The 23,768-nt window shown below is 37.0% G+C and overlaps 2 protein-coding genes across 4 annotated transcripts; one reads left to right on the plus strand and one right to left on the minus strand.

Annotated features, from left to right (window-relative positions):
- The first annotated feature begins 295 nt into the window (after positions 1–295).
- LOC306849796 (NACHT, LRR and PYD domains-containing protein 3) lies at positions 296–16,326 on the plus strand. 2 transcript variants are annotated; one of them, XM_079385114.1, is made up of 10 exons: positions 296–388; positions 3,153–4,722; positions 5,480–5,641; positions 9,711–9,875; positions 9,977–10,144; positions 11,166–11,339; positions 11,875–12,048; positions 12,153–12,320; positions 12,685–12,769; positions 15,554–16,326. In XM_079385114.1, exons 1-9 carry the CDS (start codon positions 367–369, stop codon positions 12,752–12,754), a joined length of 2,673 nt encoding a protein of 890 aa, XP_079241240.1. In that variant the 5' UTR covers positions 296–366; the 3' UTR covers positions 12,755–12,769; positions 15,554–16,326. The 2 variants fall into 2 exon arrangements, with proteins under 2 accessions (XP_079241240.1, XP_079241241.1); XM_079385115.1 differs by lacking the exon at positions 15,554–16,326 and having other exon boundaries at positions 301–388.
- Positions 12,832–23,177, minus strand: LOC306849797 (glycerol-3-phosphate dehydrogenase [NAD(+)], cytoplasmic-like). 2 transcript variants are annotated; one of them, XM_079385117.1, is made up of 9 exons: positions 23,069–23,177; positions 21,788–21,965; positions 18,769–18,909; positions 18,475–18,613; positions 18,269–18,381; positions 15,563–15,799; positions 13,830–13,936; positions 13,611–13,730; positions 13,194–13,494 (listed from the first exon to the last, which is right to left on the minus strand). In XM_079385117.1, exons 1-8 carry the CDS (start codon positions 23,110–23,112, stop codon positions 13,634–13,636), a joined length of 1,056 nt encoding a protein of 351 aa, XP_079241243.1. In that variant the 5' UTR covers positions 23,113–23,177; the 3' UTR covers positions 13,194–13,494; positions 13,611–13,633. The 2 variants fall into 2 exon arrangements, with proteins under 2 accessions (XP_079241242.1, XP_079241243.1); XM_079385116.1 differs by having other exon boundaries at positions 12,832–13,730.
- Between the last annotated feature and the right edge of the window lie 591 nt (positions 23,178–23,768).

Here is a 23,768-nt window from a genome sequence, read left to right on the forward strand (position 1 = left end):
AACTCTCTTATCTGTGATTTTCTAATGATCCTGAAGACATTGATTGGCATGCTCAGGTGTGTTTGACTAGGGTTAGAGCTAAACTTTGCAGGAAAGTGGATCTCATGGGCCAGATTTGAGGATCCCTGCTCTACATGATAGTCAACGTAAAAACAATAAATGGGAGAAGCAGATGAATAAACACAATTTAGTAGCAAATAAGTTGCCAAATGCATAAATTTAACATAAAAATGTGAAAGAAATATTATGATGTAAATTGGCCCTAGATGGCAGTGTTTAACTTCGCTTTGCTTCAGCGTTGGATTGAATCATGAGCACGAGACTCATAACTCACTTCCTCGTTCATCGACCGTCCTGTCTGCAGCCATGCACTGCGAGATTTCATATGGTGAGCAAACTTTGAGTTTAAAACCTCAACTGTTTGTTGTTTAGCATGATTTTTAGTTTACAAATAACAATACTGTAAGTTACTATTACAACACTTATTTTACAGAGAGTAAAGAACATTTACATTATCAAATAAGATTTTCATTCAGTCTAGCCAGAGTTCAGGCACTCTCAAAAACTCCCATTAAAGTCACTAAAGCTGATTACACTGTGAAATGAATAGCTTACATTAATAAGCGATCAAGTGAACAAAACACCCGTTTCAGCGATGACTCATCTGAACGCCTCTGATTGGTCATTGCATTCATAAGCTCAACAGAATCGCGTGTGATTGGTTATAAAGCAGCGCTGTACAAACGCGTCGTCTCTGTTCAGTGCTAGGCTAGCCAAAGCCCAAATGCAGATTTGAATTTAGCAGCTGATGCTGTGAACGATCTAATCATTGTATCAAATATATAAAAAATATTATTCGGCTATTTTTTGTCTTTTGGAAGCTGCATTCAAAATCCACTTGGCTCAGAAATCTGAGGGGGCATGACTCCTCTGCTCAGTCATCAATCTTGTAAAAGGGAGAGGCAGATGGTTGTTGAAGTTCATTCTTGTCAGATTACTCAATTAATGGAAATTAATAGAAATTATGCTTCTGTCGAAATACCACGAAGTAAACGTGTGAATGGCAATAATCATCCAATGTGCACACTTTTGGACTAAAAGCCCAAATGGATGCGGAGTGGAGCCCATTAGTAGTGCTAACATACGATTAATCGCATCCAAAATAAGAGTTTTTGTTTGCATAATGTGTGTGTACTGTGTATATTTATTATGCATATATAAATACACACACACACACACACACACACACACTGTGTGAAAATATCTCCATGTATATTTATATTATATATAAAAATATTTAATATATGAACATAACATTTTTCTTAAATATGTGCATGCATGTATTTATATATTCATAATACACAAAACTCACACATTATGTAAACAAACTTTTATTTTGGATTAATATAATTTATTCGTTGTTTGAATAACCATGGCAATGAAATTTACAATTAAAAGGCCTAAATTACAATGTTTGTGATCACGTTAAATACAAATTTGGTCATAAAATATTTTTAATATGACATGACACCCATTATCTACTTGTTTAAAAAGACAGGTTCATGATGTGCGTTATCAGATTACAATAACATTAGTTGGGTTAACCTTTGCCTATAGAGAAAAAATATATATATTTTTTAATTTTATAAACAAATTTAAATTTCAGTTCTGCTACCTGAATTAAAAATAAATTGGAGATACAGTGGGGCAAATAAGTATGTGATACACTGCCGATTTTAAGTTTTCCCACTTACAAAGAATGGAGAGATCTGTAATTTTCATCATTTTCAATAATTAACTTCCATTTTATTGCATGAAATAAGTATTTGATCACCTACCAACCAGCAAGAATTCTGGCTCTCACAGACCTGTTAGTTTGTCTTTAAGAAGCCCTCCTATCCTCCACTCATTACCTGTATTAATTGCACCTGTTTGAACTCGTTACCTGTATAAAAGACACCTATTCACACACTCAATCAATCAGACCCCAACCTCTCCACTATGGGCAAGACCAAAGAGCTGTCTAAGGACACTAGGGACAAAATTGTAGACCTGCACAAGGCTGGGATGGGCTACAGGACAATAGGCAAACAGCTTGGTGAGAAGGCAACAACTGTTGGCGCAATTATTAGAAAATGGAAGAAATTCAAGATGACTGTCAATCTCCCTCGGACTGGGGCTCCATGCAAGGTCTCGCCTCGTGGAGTATCAATGATCCCGAGAAAGGTGAGGGATCAGCCTAGAACTACACGGGAGGACCTGAAGAGAGCTGGGACCACAGTCTCAACTGTTACCATTAGTAACACACTACACTGTCATGGATTAAAATCCTGCAGAGGTCCCCCTGCTCAAGCCAGCACACGTCCAGGCCCGTCTGAAGTTTGCCAAAGACCATCTGGATGATTCAGAGGAGGCATGGGAGAAGGTCATGTGGTCAGATGAGGCCAAAATATAACATTTAGGTATAAACTCCACTCTCCGTGTTTGGAGGAAGAAGGATGAGTACAATCCCAAGAACACCATCCCAACCGTGAAGCATGGGGGTGGAAACATCATGCTTTGGGGGTGCTTTTCTGCAAAGGGGACAGGATGACTGCAAGGGCAACTAAGGAGTGGCTCCGTAAGAAGCATTTCAAGGTCCTGGAGTGGCCTAGCCAGTCTCCAGACCTGAACCCAATAGAAAATCTATGGAGGGAGCTGAAACTCCGTGTTGCCCAGCGACAGCCCCAACCTGAAAGATCTGGAGAAGACCTGTATGGAGGAGTGGGCCAAAATCCCTGCTGCAGTGTGTGCAAACCTGGTCAAGAACTACAGGAAATGCCTGACCTCTGTAATTGGAAACAAAGGTTTCTGTACCAAATATTAAGTTCTATTTTTCTATTGTATCAAATGCTTATTTCATGCAATAAAATGGAAATTGATTATTCAAAAATCATACAATGTGATTTTTCTGGATTTTTTTTTTTATATTCTGTCTCCTCACAGTTGAGGTGTACCTACGATGAAAATTACAGATCTCTCCATTCTTTGTAAGTGGGAAAACTTGGAAAAATCGGCAGTGTATCAAATACTTATTTGCCCCACTGTAGATAGAATGACATGATTTATTTGAAGTACGTCTTCATTAATTCTTAACATTTCTTTTCCCACAGATCTGCAGCAAATGCATAAGGAGACTTTGAGAAACACTGTGCTGAACTCAACTCTGCCCAATTCTCTTTTGGGAGGTCAACCTATGCGAGAGGTGATCCAGAGAGGCCACTACACGCCCCTTTCAGCAAGTGCGTACGAGGTCATCCGTGGATTGGTTAAGAGAGGAGATTGGGAAGCTTTAGAGGATGTCATATCTCGAGAGTTTGCTCCAGGATCTGAAGGCCGTAGGCTGGTTCTTTATGGTGATGTTGGAATGGGTAAGACTACAGCAGTAGAGAAGATCATTTGGGACTGGACGACAGGTACGTGCCTGCAACATTATATGCTCATGCGTTTGCCTGTTTGGGAGCTGGCTGCTCTTGGAGGGAAAGCAGAGAGTTTGCAGAGCATGCTGGGTCGCATGCACACTCACATCTCCACAGAGACTCTCGCTGGAGCTCTACAGAGGCCTCAGTCTCTTCTTCTTGTGCTTGATGGACTGGAGCAATTGCAGCACCTTCTATGCACTCCATCGCCCTCATCCAGTCTGATTTGTGACGTACAACAAGAAGCGACCGGCTCCGTCTTGCTGTACAGTCTGCTTCACGGATCTTTGCTTGCTGAAGCTTCAATGCTGATCACGTCCCGAGAGCAAGTCGAGTCTTTGAGATGTTTTGAGGTGGTCGGGTTCTCCCAGACCCAGAGGAGAACGTTCTTCCAGCAGTTCTTTGGTGATGGCGGTCAAGCAGAGAGACTTTTTCGCCAATGTGAGCAGGCTTTGGGAGTGTACGAGCAGTGTTTTCGTCCGGCCTTCTGCTGGACGCTTTGCAATGTGTTAAAAACTCAGTTAGAGAGTAAAAATGCCCCGCCTGAGACTCTTACTCACCTGCTCAGCATTATTACACACACGCTCCTGCAAAAACAGAAGATGCATGCAGAACAAACCAGAGCGCTTGTGTCCAGTTTGGGAAAACTAACCAATCCAGTTTGCTCCTACAGTGACGTCACATCCTGCGGCCTGCGTTCTTTTCTGCACCACCCCTTGATTTCTGCTTTCTTGTGCATCAATGGTGATGTCACTTCCTCTGATACCACATTCTCCTTCCTGTCTCCCGTGATGCATGAGTTCTTATCGGCTGCCTCCTTTTATCTCAACCAGTCTGTGCAGGAGATCTCAGACAAGCGCTCGGATCTGTACTACACATTTCTAGCAGGACTGTCAGACTCAGTCCAGCTTAAACCAATAGCAGACTCCGTGGGAAAGTTTGATGAAAGCCAAATATCTGCATTCTCTCAGTGGTTGGTGGGAATGGTTTCTAGGGTGCTTCCAGATGTTTATGCAACAAAGCACTTTGGTGTTTTTCGGCTTCTGCATCATGCACGTAACTCATCTCTGGTCAAAGAAAGCACTAGTAAGACCCAGTGGAGGCATGTGTCATACGGTTCCATGCAGGAGCCCGACTGCGCTGCGCTGTCATATGTAGTGAGTTGCGTAGGAGAGATGGAGCATATGAACCTGTACGGAGCAGAACTAACAGGCGAACAGGTCAAGAGACTTATACCAGCGTTACGGCTGTCAAAAAGCATTGGGTGAGTCTGACACTTTAAATATGCACATTTCACTACTAGATGCGTTTATAACCCATTTATTTGGAATACAAACTTAAAGGTATAGGGTTCTTATAAAATATACAAACTTACAAAACCATTCAAAAGTTTAGGGTTGGTAAGATTATATATATAAAAAAAAGTTTTTGAAAGAAGTCTCTTCTGATTACCAAGGCTACATTTATTTAATAAAAAATAAAAAAATAAAAATGTAATATTGTGAAATATTACCATTTTAAAATGACTGTTTTCTATTTGAATATATTGTAAAATGTAACTTATTCCTGTGATGCAAAGCTGAATTTTCAGCATCATTACTCCAACCTTCAGTGTCACATGATCCTTCAGAAATCATTGTAATATGCCAATTTGCTGCTCAAGAAATATTCCATACTATGATGCATGTTTATTAGTCATAAATTAAACTGTTAAGACACAAGTAAGATTTCTGCACTCAAAAAATTATGGCATAGTAGTTTACTAATCATATTTTTAAAATGCATTTTCATTTTTTTCCCATGTATTTTTCAAAAGGATGAATATAGTTAAAATATGGCTAGCTGTGGAACAAGCTGCATTTAATTAGTTTAAATGTATGGGACTGAAATAAATAAAATGTATAAATGTAAAAAAATTCATTTCTTCCAAAAAATCTTTTTTTTTTAACTTTTTTTAAAAATAAAAACAAATTAAATTTGTCATAAGTCAGTGGGGGTCAGCGTGTCATTTATCCTGTCAGTCTGTCACAGAGTCGTCTCAGTTTGACTGCCATCACCCACCTGTCAACAGCACTGGCTGAGGGACGGGCGAAAACGCTGGATCTTTCACACTCCACGTTGGAAAAAGAGTCGGTCAAAACCCTCTGCCACGCACTCACACGCTCCACGCTGGAGTCGCTCAAGTAAGGTTTTTTTTTTTTATTATTATGTATGTGTGATGTTATCAGATAGGACCACATCGTATTGGGAATTGAACTGTGATTCAAACCTGCGTCTTTTATGTGGAGAGCTTGTGTGCTATTGCTGTGCCATGGCTCCACCAGTAATCTACTTCTCTGGTACACTGGGTTAAAACATTTCTTAGGATGACCATATGTCCTCTTTTTCACAGATATATCCTGGCTGCATGGCCGTAGCCAGGGTTTGAAAATTAGTGAGGGCTGGGGGGAACTGTGCTATAATAACCCCTACAAATACAACTCATTATATTCACTATGCCATGTTTGCCCAGTCTCTTTCTTATTGTTGAATCATGAACACTGACCTTAATTGAGGTAAGTGAGCCCTGCAGTTCTTTTAGATGTTGTTCTGGGTTCTTTTATGACCTCCTGAATGAGTCGTTGTTGTGCTCTTCGAGTAATTTTGGTAGGCCGGACACTCAAGGTTCACCACTGTTCCCAAGTTTTCTCCATTTGTGGATAATGGCTCTGACCGTGGTTCGCTGGAGACCCAAAGCCTTAGAAATGGCTTTATAACCCTTTCCAGATTGATACGTCAACTACTTTGTTTCTTATCTGTTCTTGAATTTCTTTAGATCTCGGGATGATGTGTTGCTTTTTGAGGTCTGGCAGTAATCAGGCTTGGGTTTGGCTAGGGAAATTTAACTCTGCTTTCTAAAATAATGTGGTTAATCACAGTTCTTTCATGATTTAAAAGTAGGTGGCAATAAATTTTTCACGTAGGGCCTGGCAGGTTTGGACAGCTTTTTTCCCTTAAATGAAATAATCATTTAAAATCTGGATTTTGTATTTACTTGCATTCTCTTTGTGTAATATTAAAATTAGTTTGATCTGAATCTTTTAAGTGTGACACATGCTAAAAATAAAGAAACAGGAAGGAGGTAAAAACTTTTTCACGGCACTGTAGGGCTGGACGATAAATCGACTTTATCGATTAACTGGAATGTGTAGTTTACGTCGACTTGTTTGAATGAAAATCGGTTTTATTTTTAACATCTGCCGATGCTCCCGTAGTTCCGAATGAGCTGTCTCATACCTCTCGCTCACAAGCACGTGTCAATGTGAGCATCTGTTGATGCAGTCTCTGCTATTTTGATGTCCGTCTCTTTAGTTTAGTTTTCAACTGTGAAACAACGGCCCAGAACAGTGTTGTCACCATGTGGAATGAGAAGTACTTTCTCTCACAGTTTTATCAATGGGTAATTGTATATGAAATTGCAGGCATCAGGGATTACGCCCGGCATTGAAACTGCTTTTGAATGCAGTCGCTTTTTAGTGCAACTTTCACTTTCGAGATTTGCGATCGCATGTACTGTTTATATTATGGAGCGGCAGTACTTACCACACATTTTACAAGATCAGATGTTTGTCAGTGGTGCTGAGGAGGGAAAATCAAAACAAAATGATTTTGAACAATTTCTTTGTCATAGGCAGATTGATTTTAAGTAGGGGGAAAACATTTATTTTTCCTAGGCCATATCACCCAGCACTACAGCACTGTATTACTGTTATAGTTTTCATTAATAATCATTGCTTATATACACACGTGGTCAGAATTGTTGGTATCCTTGGTTTGATCAAAGAAGGCTGTGAAAATAAATATGCATTGTTAATCCTTTTGATCTTTTATTTTTTAAAATCTAAGCTTTCATTGGAGAATAAGAATTTAAACTTGGGGGGAAATATCATTATGAAAGAAATGTTTTTTGTTAAATGCATGTTGGACACAATTACTGGTACCCCTAGAAACTCTTATGGTTAAAATATATCTGAAATATATTCATATTCACAATTTTGAGCACACCAGCATGATTATGAACATGAAATTATCCAGCCATGGCTTCCTGTTTCATAGAAATACAGTATAAATAGGAGGGAAAACAAAATAAAATCACCCATCACAATGAGGAAAAAAACAGAATATATTTCTGATGTGCAGCAAAAGATAATCGAGCTTTACAAATTAGTGAAGTGACTTTAAGAAAAGAGCTAGAGCAGTGAAAATTTCCATGTCCACCATCAGGGCAATAATTAAGAATTTCCAATCAACATAAAATGTTACGAAACTGCCTGGAAGACGACGTGTGTCTATATCGCCCTGATGCACGGTGAGGAGGAGAGTTTGAGTGGCTAAAGACTCTCCAAGGACCACAGCTGGAGAATTGCAGAAAAAGGTTGAGTCTCGGGATCAGAAAACGTAAAAAAATAAATAAAAATCAAACAGCCCCTACATCACCAGATGTTGTTTGGGAGGGTTTCAAGAAAAGAAAATGCTTTCAACAAAAAACATTCTCCAGCATATTCAGTTGTCAGACATGACTGGAACTTCAAATGAGACTGGCTTCTATGGTCAGATCAAAATTTGGGTTTTTAGCAGCAAACACTCGAGATGGGTTTGGTGAACACAGGGATAAAAAGTACCCCATGTGTACAATGAAATATACTGCTGTATTTTAGATGTTGTGGGCCTATATTTCTGCTGGAGGTCCTGGACATCTTGTTTAAACACATGGCATCTCTGATTCTATCAAATACCAACAGATAAAAAATCAACCAGTGACTGATTCTGTTAGAAATCTTATAATGGGCCATGTTTGGATCTTCCAACCGTACAATAATCCAAATACAAACCTCAAAAACAACACAAAAATGGGTCACTGAGCACAAAACCAAGCTTCTGCTATGGCCATTCCAGTCCTCTGACCTGAACGCTGTAGAAAATGAGTGAGGTGAACTGAAGAGAAGTACAGTCATGGATCTGGAGTGATTCTGGGTGAAGAAATGGTCTCTGATCTCTTGTCAGGTGTTCTCTAACCTCATCAGACATTATAGGAGAACACTCCTATACTATTTTGGCAAATGGATGTTTCAGAAAGTACTGAATAAAAGGGTATACCGTTAATTGTGTCCAATGTGTATTAGAGAAACCATTAATTTCATAATGATACCCCCTCCCCCCAATTTAAATTCTTGTTTTCCAATGAAAGGTTAGATTTTTGTGATTTTTTTTTTTTTTTTTTTTTTTTTTTTTTTTTTTTAAATAATAGATCAAAAGGATTAACAATGCAGATTTATTTCCACAGCCTTCTTTGATCATATTTATCAAGGGTACCAACAATTCTGACCACGTGTGTAGATAACTTTGTCTAGTGCTCTTATGAATGTTTTTAGCATGATCTGCTGTCATTCAGTATGGTAGTTACATTTTCACATAGACTTCTTCATGGTTAGTGTTTGCATAGGCAATTTCATTTTCGTTCTGACAGATAATATCATATTTTTTGCATTTCCCTTAACGAATGTGCTGTCCTGTCAGCAATAACCTGTTCATGGGCTTTTTTGGTTACTGTCAGTTTAAGTGCAGGTGATGCAGTGTTGCCAGATATTGCTAGAAAAACAAATAAAAACCGAAAAATAAATTAAGTAAAATCTTTTGCAAATAAGATAAAGATATCGCTGACCCTAAACTGCAACTTCCCTCTATATTAATTTTCTAAAGTGTCAAATTAAGTGGAAAAGGATGTCCAAAAAAGATTATAATGGAACTAGCAACATGGTTGCTGCGCCCGAACTCCCAATTCTCTCAAGATTCGTTCACTCCGCGATCGTTTTCATACCACGGACGCGAAACATAATTCTTGTAAACGGTCTAAACTGAATTATACATGCAGACATTCATTTGAGGAGTTTTAAAACAGTAATTCAGAGAACAAATTTTATTTTTGAACATGAAAAATTTACAGCGGTCCGGACCTCTGTGACCTCATTGCTGGCTACTGGCCTGCCTGGCTGGGATTTCTAAATGGCCTAAAATGTCTGAATTATCCTATTGACAAGTTCTCTGCAGTCCTACATTATATGGATATTTGCTTTGCTTTGACTGTTCTCTGTAGATCCTGCCTCTCACGTGCCTGAACGCTATTGGTCAAAAGAGCACATATGGTCACCCTAATCATTCTTGGTGCTGGCTCTTGCTCGAACACTTGCTGAAGTGTGTCATTGTCTTGTTCAGCTTGTGTGGATGCTCATTGACTGCAGATGATTGTGAAGCTCTGGCTCAGATGCTCTCTGGAGGCTCTCCACTGCGTGTGCTCAATCTGCGTGGGACTTATATGGAGGATCAAGGCCTTGTTCATCTCAGCAGTGCACTGGAGAACTGCAGACTACTGGAAATAGAGTACACTTGCACTATTCAAATTACAGTCAGTATTTTGGAAATATAGCAATGAAATCCATACGGTATGTTAACAGTTGTTTGTGTGTGCATGTATTCTGCAGTCTGTCCTTGTGTTCACTGACGATGGCATCCATGCCTGCGCTCTCTTCAGTTCTGCACAGCGGTTTTTCAGAGATAAGGAAGCTAAACCTGAGCCAGAACACAGTGATGGATGATGGGATGGAGCTGATCTCGCAAGTTTTAAAGAAAGGCCGCCTCAACACATTGAAGTAACACGCATGACCAACACAAGCCAAAAAAAAATCACCTCTACACACCTCCTAAAAATCAAATATCTTTGTCTTTACATGGATAATACAATGCCAAAGTGTTTTTATACACACACATACACTCACTCACTTAATGTTTTTTAAAGAAGCCTCTTCTGCTCACCTAGCCTGCATTTATTTGATCCGAAGTACAGAAAAATCACTACAATTTTGAAATATTTAAATGAACTGTTTTCTATTTGAATACATTTTAAAATGTAATTTATTCCTGTGATTTCAAAGCTGAATTGTTAGCATCATTACTCCAGTCACATGATCCTGCGGAAATCATTCTAATATTTTGATTTGCTGTTCAAAAAACAATTTTTTTTATTATTGTTGTTGAAAACAGCGGAGTAGAATTTTTCAGGTTTCTTTGAATGGAAAATTCAGAAGAACAGCATTTACCTGAAATAGAAATCTATTGTGACATTATAAATGTCTTTATCAATTTAAAGCATCCTTGCTAAATTAAGTGTAAATTTCTATCATTTCTTTAAAAAAAAAAATAAATAAATAAATAAATTATACTGACTCCAAGCTTTTGAATAATGTTACAAAAGCTTTTAATTTCAGATAAATGCTGATCTTTGGATCTTTCTATTCATCAAAGAATCCTAAAAAAAAACTTGACTGTTAATAAATATTGATAATAATAATAATAAAGTTTCTTGAACAGCAATGATGCTAACAATTCAGCTTTGAAATCACAGGAATAAATTACGTTTTAAAATATATTAAAATAGAAAAGTTATTTTAAATAGTAAAAATATTTCAAAATTGTACTGTTTTCTGTACTTCGGATCAAATAAATGCAAGCTTGGTGAGCAAAAATCTTACTGTTCTAAAACTTTTGGGGTGTGTGTGTTTTATATATGTTGCAAAATTGACTACACTTGTGTACAGACTCTTTATTGAACTACTGATTAGATATGGAAACTTGTATGACTGATGTGTGTTTTGTTTTTTTATTTTATCACAGTATGTCTAGCTGTGAGTTGACGGACTCCTGTTGCTCTTCTCTGGCAGCTGCCCTCCAATCAGAAACCTGCCGTCTGACTGAGCTGGATCTGTCCATAAATGATCTCGGCCAATCAGGAGCGATGCAGATATGTGAAGCACTTAAGGCTCCTACATGCACACTTGAAATACTGGAGTATGTATGCAAATAAGCTGTTTTTAACCACATTGTTGATGATTGATTTGATCATGTGGGAAGTGCAGAGAGTTGAGGCATGTTAGATTATGATATTATTGGTTAAAATTATTTTTCCTTGGCTGGATCAGTAGAAAATACACTAAAAGTTGGGGATGACTAAGATTTTTTTTTTTGTTGAAAAAATTTTTGTTGAAAAAATTTACCAGGATGCATTATTTTGTTTGAAAATGGAAGTAAAGAATGTTACAAATATTTCAAAATGTTGAAATTTCTATTTCAAATAAATGCCCTATTTTCTAACTTTCTGTTCATCTATGAATTGTGAAAAAAAAATTGCACCCTGTTTTAAGCATAAATAATATTAAATGTTTCTTGATCAGCAAATCAAAATATTAGAATATTTCTGAAGGATCATGTTACACTAAAGACTGGAGTAATGATGCTGAAAATTCAGCTTTATCACAGGAATATATTCCATTCAAAACTATATTAAAATGGAAAACCGTTGTTTAAAACCGTTGTTTTGGCGTAGAATGAACAGATGTGAGCTAACCAAGGAAGTGTTTGGAGCGCTGGGGAGTATTTTGACGTCTGGTGTGTCAAAGCTCGTCAGTCTCTCGGTAGCAGTGAACGATGTGGGCGATGCTGGAGCCAAACACATGTGGGAGGCACTGAGACACAAACACTGCAAACTACAGCACCTGGAGTGAGTAAAATCCTCATACACATGCCCTCAGTAGCAGCTAACACCATTAGAGACTGACTGAAACACACTGATTGAATTGTCCCCGTCTCGTCTTGTTTCTTCAGTCTGGAGATGGTGTCGCTCACAGACGCTTGCGTCGAGGAGTTATGTGAATCTGTTGCTGCATGTAGCACTTTAATGACTCTCATCCTAAAGAACAACGTCATGACTGACTCCTCCGTTCCACGACTGGTCAAATTAATGCAAGGCCGTCCGCTAATGACCGAGCTAAAGTAAGTTCAGTCCATAAATGTACATGCAGAAATATAATATATTTTCAGATATTTTAGTTTTTAAATGCATTTGTAAATGTATTTTGTGTTCATAAAAGTATAAAAATAAATGCTTAAATGTATTTAAATTATTTAATAATGTAATAGTTTTGAAATATATTTTTAAAATATATAAAATGGCCTATATGTGTATATATGTTGTGTATATATATGTGTGTGTGTGTGTATGTATGAAAAAGTACATTTAAAAAAAAAAAATTATTACGCTGTAAAACATATTTTCTACATATATTTTGGCCAAATATACCTTTATGATTTTGATCTACTTCATGTGATGACATTATTTTTCTCTTATTTTTTCCAGTCTGAAGTATAATGACATCAGTGAAGATGTTTTTGAGTTGATGGACACATGCCCAAATATCGTTTACTAAAGAAACGCATCTCAGGTTGGATCACCTGCATATTTATCTGCACAAAGATATTTTGTTTTTAAAATAGATGCATGCTTCAAGTAAAAAAATGATTTTATTAATGCATATTTTATTCCTTGGACCAAAAGACAAATGACTCCCTCTAGTGGCCTTTTTACAGTTTTATGGCCCCAACAATAATGAATGTCTTTGCATCTGTAACCAAGTATAATAAGTATTTATATAGGAAATGCATATTTAAAAAAAAAAAATCACAAAAGAAGCATAAATCAGTTACTTAAGACGCATTTTTAATTGCGTCTTAAGTGTTCAGATACTTTTTGGGGCCACTGTAAATCATTCAGACTGTCATGTCTGGTTCTTACGCATACTGTACAGCCCTCAAAATACTATTTATTTCACAAAACGATTGTCTGAAAGAACTAGACAGCTAGAGCTCACAGATAACAGTGATTTATTTCACATTACATATAGAGAACATTAATTTCAGTGTGACTTTGAGATCCGTTTCACTCTGAATGGATGGTAACAGCTTTAGTGGCACTTAAAGAGGAGCGCTCAGACATTTGAGGCTTTTCTGCAGAATAAAGTGGCTGAAAGTACACCGCTGCTGGATGGATTCATTAAAAATGAGCAGCAGCTATGACCAAACCTGAGAGAGCATCCGTGTGTGACTTTGGTCACTCTTAATGTAACACCCTGCTGAACAGACCGAATCGCCATAGATTTGCATGCTGCTTCTGTTTGACAAAGTTGGTTAAGAAAGTATTATTTAGTTAAGAACTAGATAACAAGAGCAATGCTATTTCGTTCAGCAGGGCTCACATATAAACCACACACAAACACTCACACATACTCTACTGCAGCTCCGTTCTTCTTTCACTGATGTTCTGGATGATTTTGCAGGCAGTGGATGAACTCGGTAACAGGCCGACCCTCGTAACAGATCCCGTACACAGCATTAAAAAGAGGAAATCTGTGGGAAGAGAAAACGTTCTGATGTGTCGACTTGTTTTTAATATGTTTTGTCTTGGGCACAAGAGGTTTGGATCTGTAATGAAAGTTTGAGTCTTACCTGTCCAGTACACCTTTGATTTGAAGTATGGTGTGAACTTCAGCAGCCGTGGCTGGACCCTGTAGTTTCTGACCATTCAACATTTCCTTTTCAAGCTCTTCAAGAGACTGAAACACAAGAGAATCAAATGACTACAATGTAAATATACTGGAAAAATGGTTTACTTTATTTGCTCTATTGTTTTTTTGTATCTTACATGCATGTTATTTGACCTTTTTTCCCTATTCTCATTATGCACTGACTAAACTACATATTGTTTTGGAAGTGCAAATGCACCCTTTTTGCTAAACTGAAAATGGAATTTAAATACATTTTTTAATTTAAATAAATTTAATCTCTTCTGGTCTCATATATTCAATAATTGGCAACTTGGCAATACGCATTGCATCTTTTTTTTTTTTTTTTTTTTTTAGGACCAGGCTAATTTGAATATGATTCTGTATACAGTAATCTCCACTCTGTTTGACTCATTTAATTATATTTAAATATATTATACATTATATTTTATTATACTTATCAATTCTGCAGACCCCCCCCCCCCCCCAAAAAGAAACATTTGAGAAAACTTCAGATTGTGTCAGTCTGATTATGACAGTGTTATTTTATATCATTGAGATACTATTATAGGTTTTATCAATATTTTGAATGTTTTTCATATTCTGAAATTTATCATTTTAGTTGAAGTTTTAGTAATTTATTGTGCATTTTGATTTGATTTTTTTTTTTTTTTACTTTGGTATTTTAGTACATCAAGTTTAAGTAAATTAAAATGCTGTCTTGGCAACTAGCTACAATATATATATTTTAAACATTTAATTTCACATTTACTTTATTTCAAATAATCCAAATGTTTATTTCTTTTAATGGTTTCACTTTTAGTTTCAGTGTTAACTATAATTATCCTGAACTGTGATGTGCCAAATTTAAAGGAACACTCCACTTTTTTGGAAATAGGCTCATTTTCCGGCTCCCCAAGAGTTAAACTGTTGACTTTTACCGTTTTTGAATCCATTCAGCCGATCTCCGGGTCTGTACTAAGACTGACGGAAAATGAAAAGTTTCCTTTTTTTTTTTTAGGCCGATATGGCTAGGAACTATACTCCCATTCCGGCGTTATAATCCAGGAACTTTGCTGCCGTACCATGGCTGCAGCAGGCGCAATGATATTACGCAGCACCTGAAAGTAGTCCCCAGCTTATATCATAACTAGTTACCTAGCTTGGGACTACTTTCAGGTGCTGAGTAATATCATTGCACCTGCTGCATCCTTTTCATTTTCCGTCAGTCTTAGTACACGATGTAACTACAGAAGAGTCAAGTTTAAAACAGGAAAAATATCAACTCTGGTCATTTTTGCGCGAGATGCTAATGGTCTAATCAGATTCAATGATCTATGCTAAACTACGCTGAAAGTTCTACCGTCAGACCCAGAGATCGGCTGAATGGATTCAAAAACGGTAAAACTCAACGGTTTAACTCTTGGGGAGTTGGAAAATGAGCCTATTTCCAAAAAAGTGGAGTGTTCCTTTTAAATACATAGGCTGTAAGTATGAATAATATTTGACAACTGCAGTCAGGAAGATTTCCACTTTAAAAATACTTTCTGACACAAAGCTATTATATAAGACTTGAAATACAGAGCTTGAGTCATATATGTTGCACATATCCTTATGCAATTAAATAAAGTTAAATGTTTAATTTCTGTGTGAATTGTCTTTGTTTAGGTGTCTCACCTTGCCAGTCTTGGCAAAAGCCTCTGCAACTTTCCGGTTTCGTCCTCCGTAGCATGTAGTAATGAGATCAGCGACACCACAGCTCTCCAAGAAAGTAGCAGGAGACACCGAGCCGGTGTTGCAGAACAACCGAGCAAAGCTGATCATCTCCATGAGACCCAGTCTGATCACCGCAGCCTTCGTATTGTCACCAAAACCCAACCCGTCACAGAAACCTGCTCCCACTGCCACTATGTTCTGTAGGAAGACACAGAGGGTCTAAATGTCTGAGCTGAGTTCAGAGCTGGATTACAACAAATCTGATGTTTGGAAAGGTCCCATGATACTATATTTTATGGTGCTTGTGTTTTTTCAATGCACTATGAAGCTTGTTTGGTTGACGTCAGCTGACATTAGGGTCAGTAAATGATGACATTCATTAATGAAAGAACAATCTGTTCATTTAACTCTGCAAGCAAACAAACTTCAGAAGCAGTGTTTTCTCCTGTAGCTCAAACAGCAGAGCATGGCAAACCAAGCATGACACCAAAGTCATGGGTTTGATTTCCAGGGAATGCATAAACTGGCAAAAATGTCTACATTGAATGCAATGTAAGTTGCTTTGGACAAAATGTCTGCCAAATGCATAAATGTACATGTCATGTATTCATATTTACCAAAAATTCCCTAAAAGGCAAAAGATGACCTTTAAATACAAAATATTAATGTAGAAAATGTAATATTTAGTATCATTAAAAATAAACCCAATAAAATATTTGGACACTTAAGCCTTAAAAACTGAAACAGTTACTTTTGTTATCTAATATTAAAACGATACGAAAATATTAAAACGGTGCAAAAATAATTACTTGAAAAGAAGTACATTAGCTGAAATCAAATATAAACTTATTTTTATTTAAGCTTTTCTTAAGTTGCAATACTTAACTAAAAATAAATTAAATAATATAGCCATTTAAATTTTTTTTAAATGAAATTGTTAAAATTTAAACTAAAATTAAAGTAAAAACAAAAAATCTATAAATAGAATATATTTAAAGAAAGATGGCACAAGCACACTTTTCAAGCAACATTTGAAAGAATAACTTTGTTAGTGGCAGTTTTACTTAAGAATTATTTATATATTATGATATTTATATTTTGAATTAGATTTTAATTTTAGTTTTTAATATTTCTATTTAGCTTTATTTTTATTTTGGTTTTAAGTTTTGTTTTTACTAATATATAGATATAATATAAAATATACTTCTATATGTGCCTATAATTATAAAAATACAATATTTCCATATATACATATATATAATTTCAACTTTTTTTCAACTTGTTTTAGTTTTAGTTTTAGTTAATAATATTGCTATTTTAATGGTCAATGAATTTGGACCTTTCGGTTTGATTGTTTTGTGTTTATACATCATGCTTCAAACAATAACCCGCTGTATTTACAGCAGAAGAGAACGTTAATAGACTGTAAAACTGACATCTCACACTTGCCAAATTAAAGTTGCAGTCCATAAGTTTTGCCTCTTTGTCGCCATCTCTGTTTGAAAACCTGGATTTGCAGTTATTTGCTGAATTATCTTCCTTGTGTGGGGTTGTGAGTCGGCACGGCTCCGGCGCGGATGAATCTAATGTTTTGAGTCAAGTCACCTTTATTTATATAGCGCTTTTAAGAATACAGATTGTGTCAAAGCACTTAACCGTATCAAATTGGAGGATAGAGTGTCAGTAATGTATAGAAATAAGATTAAACACTCCATTTTCAGTTAAAGCATTTCATTATTGAGTTCAGAGATGTCATTGTCTAGCTCAGTTTAGTTCAAATAGTATCTGCGAAATCAAATTGACGATAATCGCTAGAAATTAAGTGTCCCCAACTGAGCAAGCAGAGGCGACAGCGGCAAGGAACCAAAAGTTTGGTTGAGGAGTTTGTTTGGCTGTCAGTCACCGCACCGGTGTGGATGTTTACTGTACTTCGCAATCACAGATTCTAGCCTACGTCTTGGAATATATGACCCAAATACGAATTTTCACCATATATTGGCATCTGAACAAGTAACAAGTCTGCCACATTTGTTCTGACCAACTGAGGAAAAAAGCATTACAATAAATCGCGCTACCAATGGTGATTAAATCTAACGATTGGTTAGCTCATATCACATCAAACCGTGCAAATTATTGTTATTGTTATACTTTATTCTCAAATGATTAATATTAACAACATCAGCATTGCGTGACAATGAGTATAGTGTGTATTAGCGTGTAGATTTCAATTTCTGTACAGTCTAATCTCTAATTGTCATACCATTCAAATTTCATATTAAGAAATTATTTTAACCCAAAAAGCAAATTATGCTCCTTTCAAGCTGTTTTTCTTTCAAATATTAATCTTGTGTAATCCCAGGCTATCTGTAATCAGATGCACATTTAAAACTGGAATATAATTTAATTTCATTCACATGTGTTTCATAAACGCATATTCCTCTCTAGATTTCAATCTGCCATCAAAATCATTTTAACCAAAAACAGTTACGGAGTCCAGCTTTAAGACAGACCAGTATTATTACTGCGGTTGATAAAACAACTGCAACATTGCATGCAATGTCAAGCTAAAAATAGATTTAACCGAATATCACCCATGTGAATTGTTTACATATCCACTGCTTTGACTATTTTGTGAGGGGTGTAATGAAGAAGTGTGAATGCGCAAACCTTCAGAGCACCACAGATCTCAACCACATCTGCTTCCTGTACGACTGTGACCCGGAAGTGATGCGTCTGCATGAGCTCCTTAAGCAAGGCCCCTTGAACTGGATCCCTGCAGCCTTACAAACATAAAACATACAAATGCATATAACCACCCGAAACACAAAAACGGACTAATCTGACATATTCACATAGCTTTTCATCAGCCTCACCAATGGTGGTTTCACAGAATTTCTCATCCGCCACCTCATTGGCGATATTTGCTCCCATCAACACACTCATCTTGATGCCCAGCTTCTCATGAATAACCTCTGAGATCAGCTTCAGTCCGTCCGGGCCTTCATCCACCCCCTAAACCGACCACATGCAGAGTCATCGTTTGCTGTCTGTGACTAATGTGACAGTCTTGTGATCTTAGAAAGCAACTTTCCTCTTGTTCCCTACGAAAGACTGATGAGTAAGAGAGAAAACAGCACACAGTGCATATATTGACGAGTGTACGGGACCTTGATGAGTGACATTCCTAGCGCGTCCGGTTTGATTTTGCCCTTCATGGTGTCACAGACACGGCCGATGAACTGATGTGGAATCACAAAGAGCAGTATATCAGCGCTCTTGGCAGCGTCGAGCAGATCTGGCACCGCCACCTGTGAGAGAGGGGAATTGAGAGAAGAGTCTGTTTGATACTGAATGATGAAACCTGGAGAAACATACATGCACTCAATATATTCACTATATGACTGGTTACACCTACAGTATGGTGCTCTGTTTTGTGTGACTGACATGTTGGCTGAGTTTGGGTCCACATCAAGCCAAAACCATCTTGTTCACAAATAAATCCTTTTGGTTACTGTACCGTGTCTCTGTTGCATCTGCCAATGGTTTTCTAGGCCTCTAGCCCAGTCCTCTAGTGAACCTAGTTAGGCCGAAGCATTTGGCTGACTCTCAACCATTTGGACTACAGGTCATAATGATGGAGAAACCACATGCAGCTTTGTCAGCTTCTTATTAGTTGCTTGAGTGCAACTGGATGGGTTCCGTTGGAAAGCAAAGCAAAGCAGCAAGTGCCTCCCGGAGGTTTTGGGGGAGAATCTAGTGGCTCAGCACTCTTCTCCAGTCTTCTGTATTGTGTGTAACTTCCTCTAAAGCAGAGCAACTATTTGCTGTTATAACAATTTTCCAGGCAAAACGTGACATTTCCGTTTGTGTGGTTGAAATGTGTGGCTGAATATATATATACAGTGGCTTGCAAAAGTATTCGGCCCCCTTGAACTTTTCCACATTTTGTCACATTACAGCCACAAACATGAATCAATTTTATTGGAATTCCACGTGAAAGACCAATACAAAGTGGTGTACACGTGAGAAGTGGAACGAAAATCATACATGATTCCAAAAATTTTTTACAAATAAATAACTGAAAAGTGGGGTGTGCGTAATTATTCAGCCCCCTGAGTCAATACTTTGTAGAACCACCTTTTGCTGCAATTACAGCTGCCAGTCTTTTAGAGTATGTCTCTACCAGCTTTGCACATCTAGAGACTGAACTCCTTGCCCATTCTTCTTTGCAAAACAGCTCCAGCTCAGTCAGATTAGATGGACAGCGTTTGTGAACAGCAGTTTTCAGATCTTGCCACAGATTCTCGATTGGATTTAGATCTGGACTTTGACTGGGCCATTCTAACACATGGATATGTTTTGTTTTAAACCATTCCATTGTTGCCCTGGCTTTATGTTTAGGGTCGTGGTCCTGCTGGAAGGTGAACCTCCGCCCCAGTCTCAAGTCTTTTGCAGACTCCAAGAGGTTTTCTTCCAAGATTGCCCTGTATTTGGCTCCATCCATCTTCCCATCAACTCTGACCAGCTTCCCTGTCCCTGCTGAAGAGAAGCACCCCCAGAGCATGATGCTGCCACCACCATATTTGACAGTGGGGATGGTGTGTTCAGAGTGATGTGCAGTGTTAGTTTTGCATTTTGGCCAAAAAGTTCCATTTTGGTCTCATCTGACCAGAGCACCTTCTTCCACATGTTTGCTGTGTCCCCCACATGGCTTGTGGCAAACTGCAAACGGGACTTCTTATGGTTTTCTGTTAACAATGGCTTTCTTCTTGCCACTCTTCCATAAAGGCCAACTTTGTGCAGTGCACGACTAATAGTTGTCCTATGGACAGATTCCCCCACCTGAGCTGTAGATCTCTGCAGCTCGTCCAGAGTCACCATGGGCCTCTTGGCTGCATTTCTGATCAGTGCTCTCCTTGTTCGGCCTGTGAGTTTAGGCGGACGGCCTTGTCTTGGTAGGTTTACAGTTGTGCCATACTCCTTCCATTTCTGAATGATCGCTTGAACAGTGCTCCGTGGGATGTTCAAGGCTTTGGAAATCTTTTTGTAGCCTAAGCCTGCTTTAAATTTCTCGATAACTTTATCCCTGACCTGTCTGGTGTGTTCTTTGGACTTCATGGTGTTGTTGCTCCCAATATTCTCTTAGACAACCTCTGAGGCTGTCACAGAGCAGCTGTATTTCTACTGACATTAGATTACACACAGGTGCACTCTATTTAGTCATTAGCACTCATCAGGCAATGTCTATGGGCAACTGACTGCACTCAGACCAAAGGGGGCTGAATAATTACGCACACCCCACTTTTCAGTTATTTATTTGTAAAAAATGTTTGGAATCATGTATGATTTTCGTTCCACTTCTCACGTGTACACCACTTTGTATTGGTCTTTCACGTGGAATTCCAATAAAATTGATTCATGTTTGTGGCTGTAATGTGACAAAATGTGGAAAAGTTCAAGGGGGCCGAATACTTTTGCAAGCCACTGTATATTATTTTATTATATATTTCATTATATTATTTTATATAACAATGCAAGTAAAATAAGTCACTTATATATGTAGCGAGTATTTTTATGATACAATATATTATTGTATAATTTTTAAATTAATATTACAATAATTTAGATTAATTATATTAATAATAAATAACAATTAATATTATAATAATGTATTCTATTAATATTATATATTCATAAAATATTATTAATTTGAACTAAGTATTCAAATAAAACAAGTACCTTTTTATTATATTAAAATTATATATATATATATATATATATATATATATATATTATAAAATAAAATAATGTATTATTTAAATATATATATATATATGTTATATACATTTTAATGCAAAATAACATTCCCATATTTGCTTCAAAATATATGATTAGAATTTACAACAGTTTCTTACAACAGCTATTTATTATTATTTATAGATTTTTATCATATTAAAATAATATATAATATATAAGTTATATACAACAACTGATATATATATATATATATATATATATATATATATATATATATATGTATGCATTTAGTATTTTATTGTATAAGTATGCAAGTAAAACTATTGTTTTATTTTTATAATAGAATATATTATTTTATTAGACATGATTTATTAAATATATTTATATATAATAAATTATATGATCAAGTGTAAGATGCAAGTTTCTTACAACATTCTCCGGAAGCTTGTGTCCAGGCAAATACTTGACGTTCTCGTGGTCTGTGTTTATGATCTCTGTGAGTTTACGTCCGTTCACTGTCTCTTCAAACACCCACATATTAACCGTGGAGTCAAACTTTGAATTATTCCTTGCATTTGTGCCAACTATCTTAGCAATAGCAGAACCCCTGCGGACATGAGCGAAAGAGAGAAAGTTAATTATGTGAAAGGTTGCAAGGTGAAATGTAACCAAGGACTTCACGCTCATTACAAACTCTGGGATCTCGCACCAAAAGGTACGTTTGCATTCCAAGGGACAGTGATGATAGTGATCAAAGCCTGTTGTGTAAGATCAGACGGTCAGTCTACTCGAGTAAAAGTGGGGGTTAACTAGTCTCTGTTTTAGTTTAGGTCAGTTTGATCCCAAACAAGGATCACTGTAGTGCAAAATACCCAGAAATAACCATTTTGTTTGGGGAAATGAATTATTTTGGGTTGGTAATGTGTGTAAACACTGAATTTAGATTTAACTAGAAACATTTCCACTGTATATGCATTCACAAAGTTGATAAAAAATCTCTTAACTGGATGTATAAACATAAACTTGTATTGTTGTTACATAAACTACTACTTCTGGAATCTTGTTTAGTGTGACCATAAATAGGTGGTTTTAAAGGAACAGTAGCCCATTTCAAACTCATGAAAGTCTCTAAATTATCAGCAGATCATATTTTCCTTAATAAATGTCTATACATTACTAAAATCCCAAAAGTTTAAGGAAGAGTCCCAGACAATCCTACAGTGAATATTTTTCATGCATTGTAATATTATACACATTTCTGCAGCTGTCAGTACATTTAAAAAATTAGAAATGGACATAATACTGAAGCACAGATGTGGTCAGACGTTAGTTAGTTGAAACATAAATACTGAACCTAACCAGTGTGACTGACTGGAACATGTGTCCTACTTGGGTTTGCATTGCAGCAATGTAACAAATGCCTCATGTAAACAGTGTTAAATAGTATTCAAGTCGGTCCAAAAGCACATTCACAGCAGTTGAACAGAACTTCTGAAGTGGATCTCACATTGTGCAACAAAAATTACATTGTATATATCAGTATAATCTCTATTAATAAGTCTGCTGTTATGCCCTTTCAAATGTCATAACCTTAAACTTGTTATAGCATGTGATTCATTAAGGGATTGTTTAATGTTTAAACTAACAGTCTCATGCTGTCATAAGATCCTAAATGCCTACAGCTCATTTCTAAAAGATGGAAAATGTTACCAGTTCCCAGAGCCGACGATGCAAACGCTTTTTGGACTTGACATTGCGCTGAGACTCTTCACCAGATCCTTCGCTGAATTACAGTCACTCAGAGCTGTCAATCAAACCTGCCGCGTGAGCGCACACTCGAGTGTTTTGTCCGTGAAGCCACGCCCCCGGCCGCTATTGGCCACTCACATGGCGAAAATTCTGTTGACTCCGCCTATTATCAACTGGTGGGTGTGATTACGGATTCTCCAAAGCATGTGATTCACTTTTTAATGTTAAAAAGAGCAGGGGTGAGTAACTGACACAAACTTTCATATTCTCAGCCGGACATAATGACACACACTCAAAGCCAAGCTGTAACTTGACACTCAGCAAAAACAACAGTGTTAGAGTACAATGCTGGGTTTGTTTGCTAGCTTAAGGACTGATTGTAAAGCTTAAAATCTATTTTTAGCATGAGCAATCAATAAGTTATAAAGTGAGATGGGAAGCATAAAGTAGACACGCAACCCTGTCACGAACGGGAATTGTGATGCATTGTAATGCTCCTACAAATATGCTTTATGCAAAATACAATTACTTCTTTTTTATCTTTTGATTGAAATGTGAGCCATTTTTGTCAGATTCAGCCAAACATGGAAGTAAAAGATCAACTGATTCATCAGAATAGGAGTTTAACAAAGGAACTGAGTGGCTTAAGATGGCAAAGTGC

Source organism: Barbus barbus (assembly GCF_936440315.1).
Source record: "Barbus barbus genome assembly, chromosome: 29".
Classification (NCBI taxonomy): domain Eukaryota; kingdom Metazoa; phylum Chordata; class Actinopteri; order Cypriniformes; family Cyprinidae; genus Barbus; species Barbus barbus.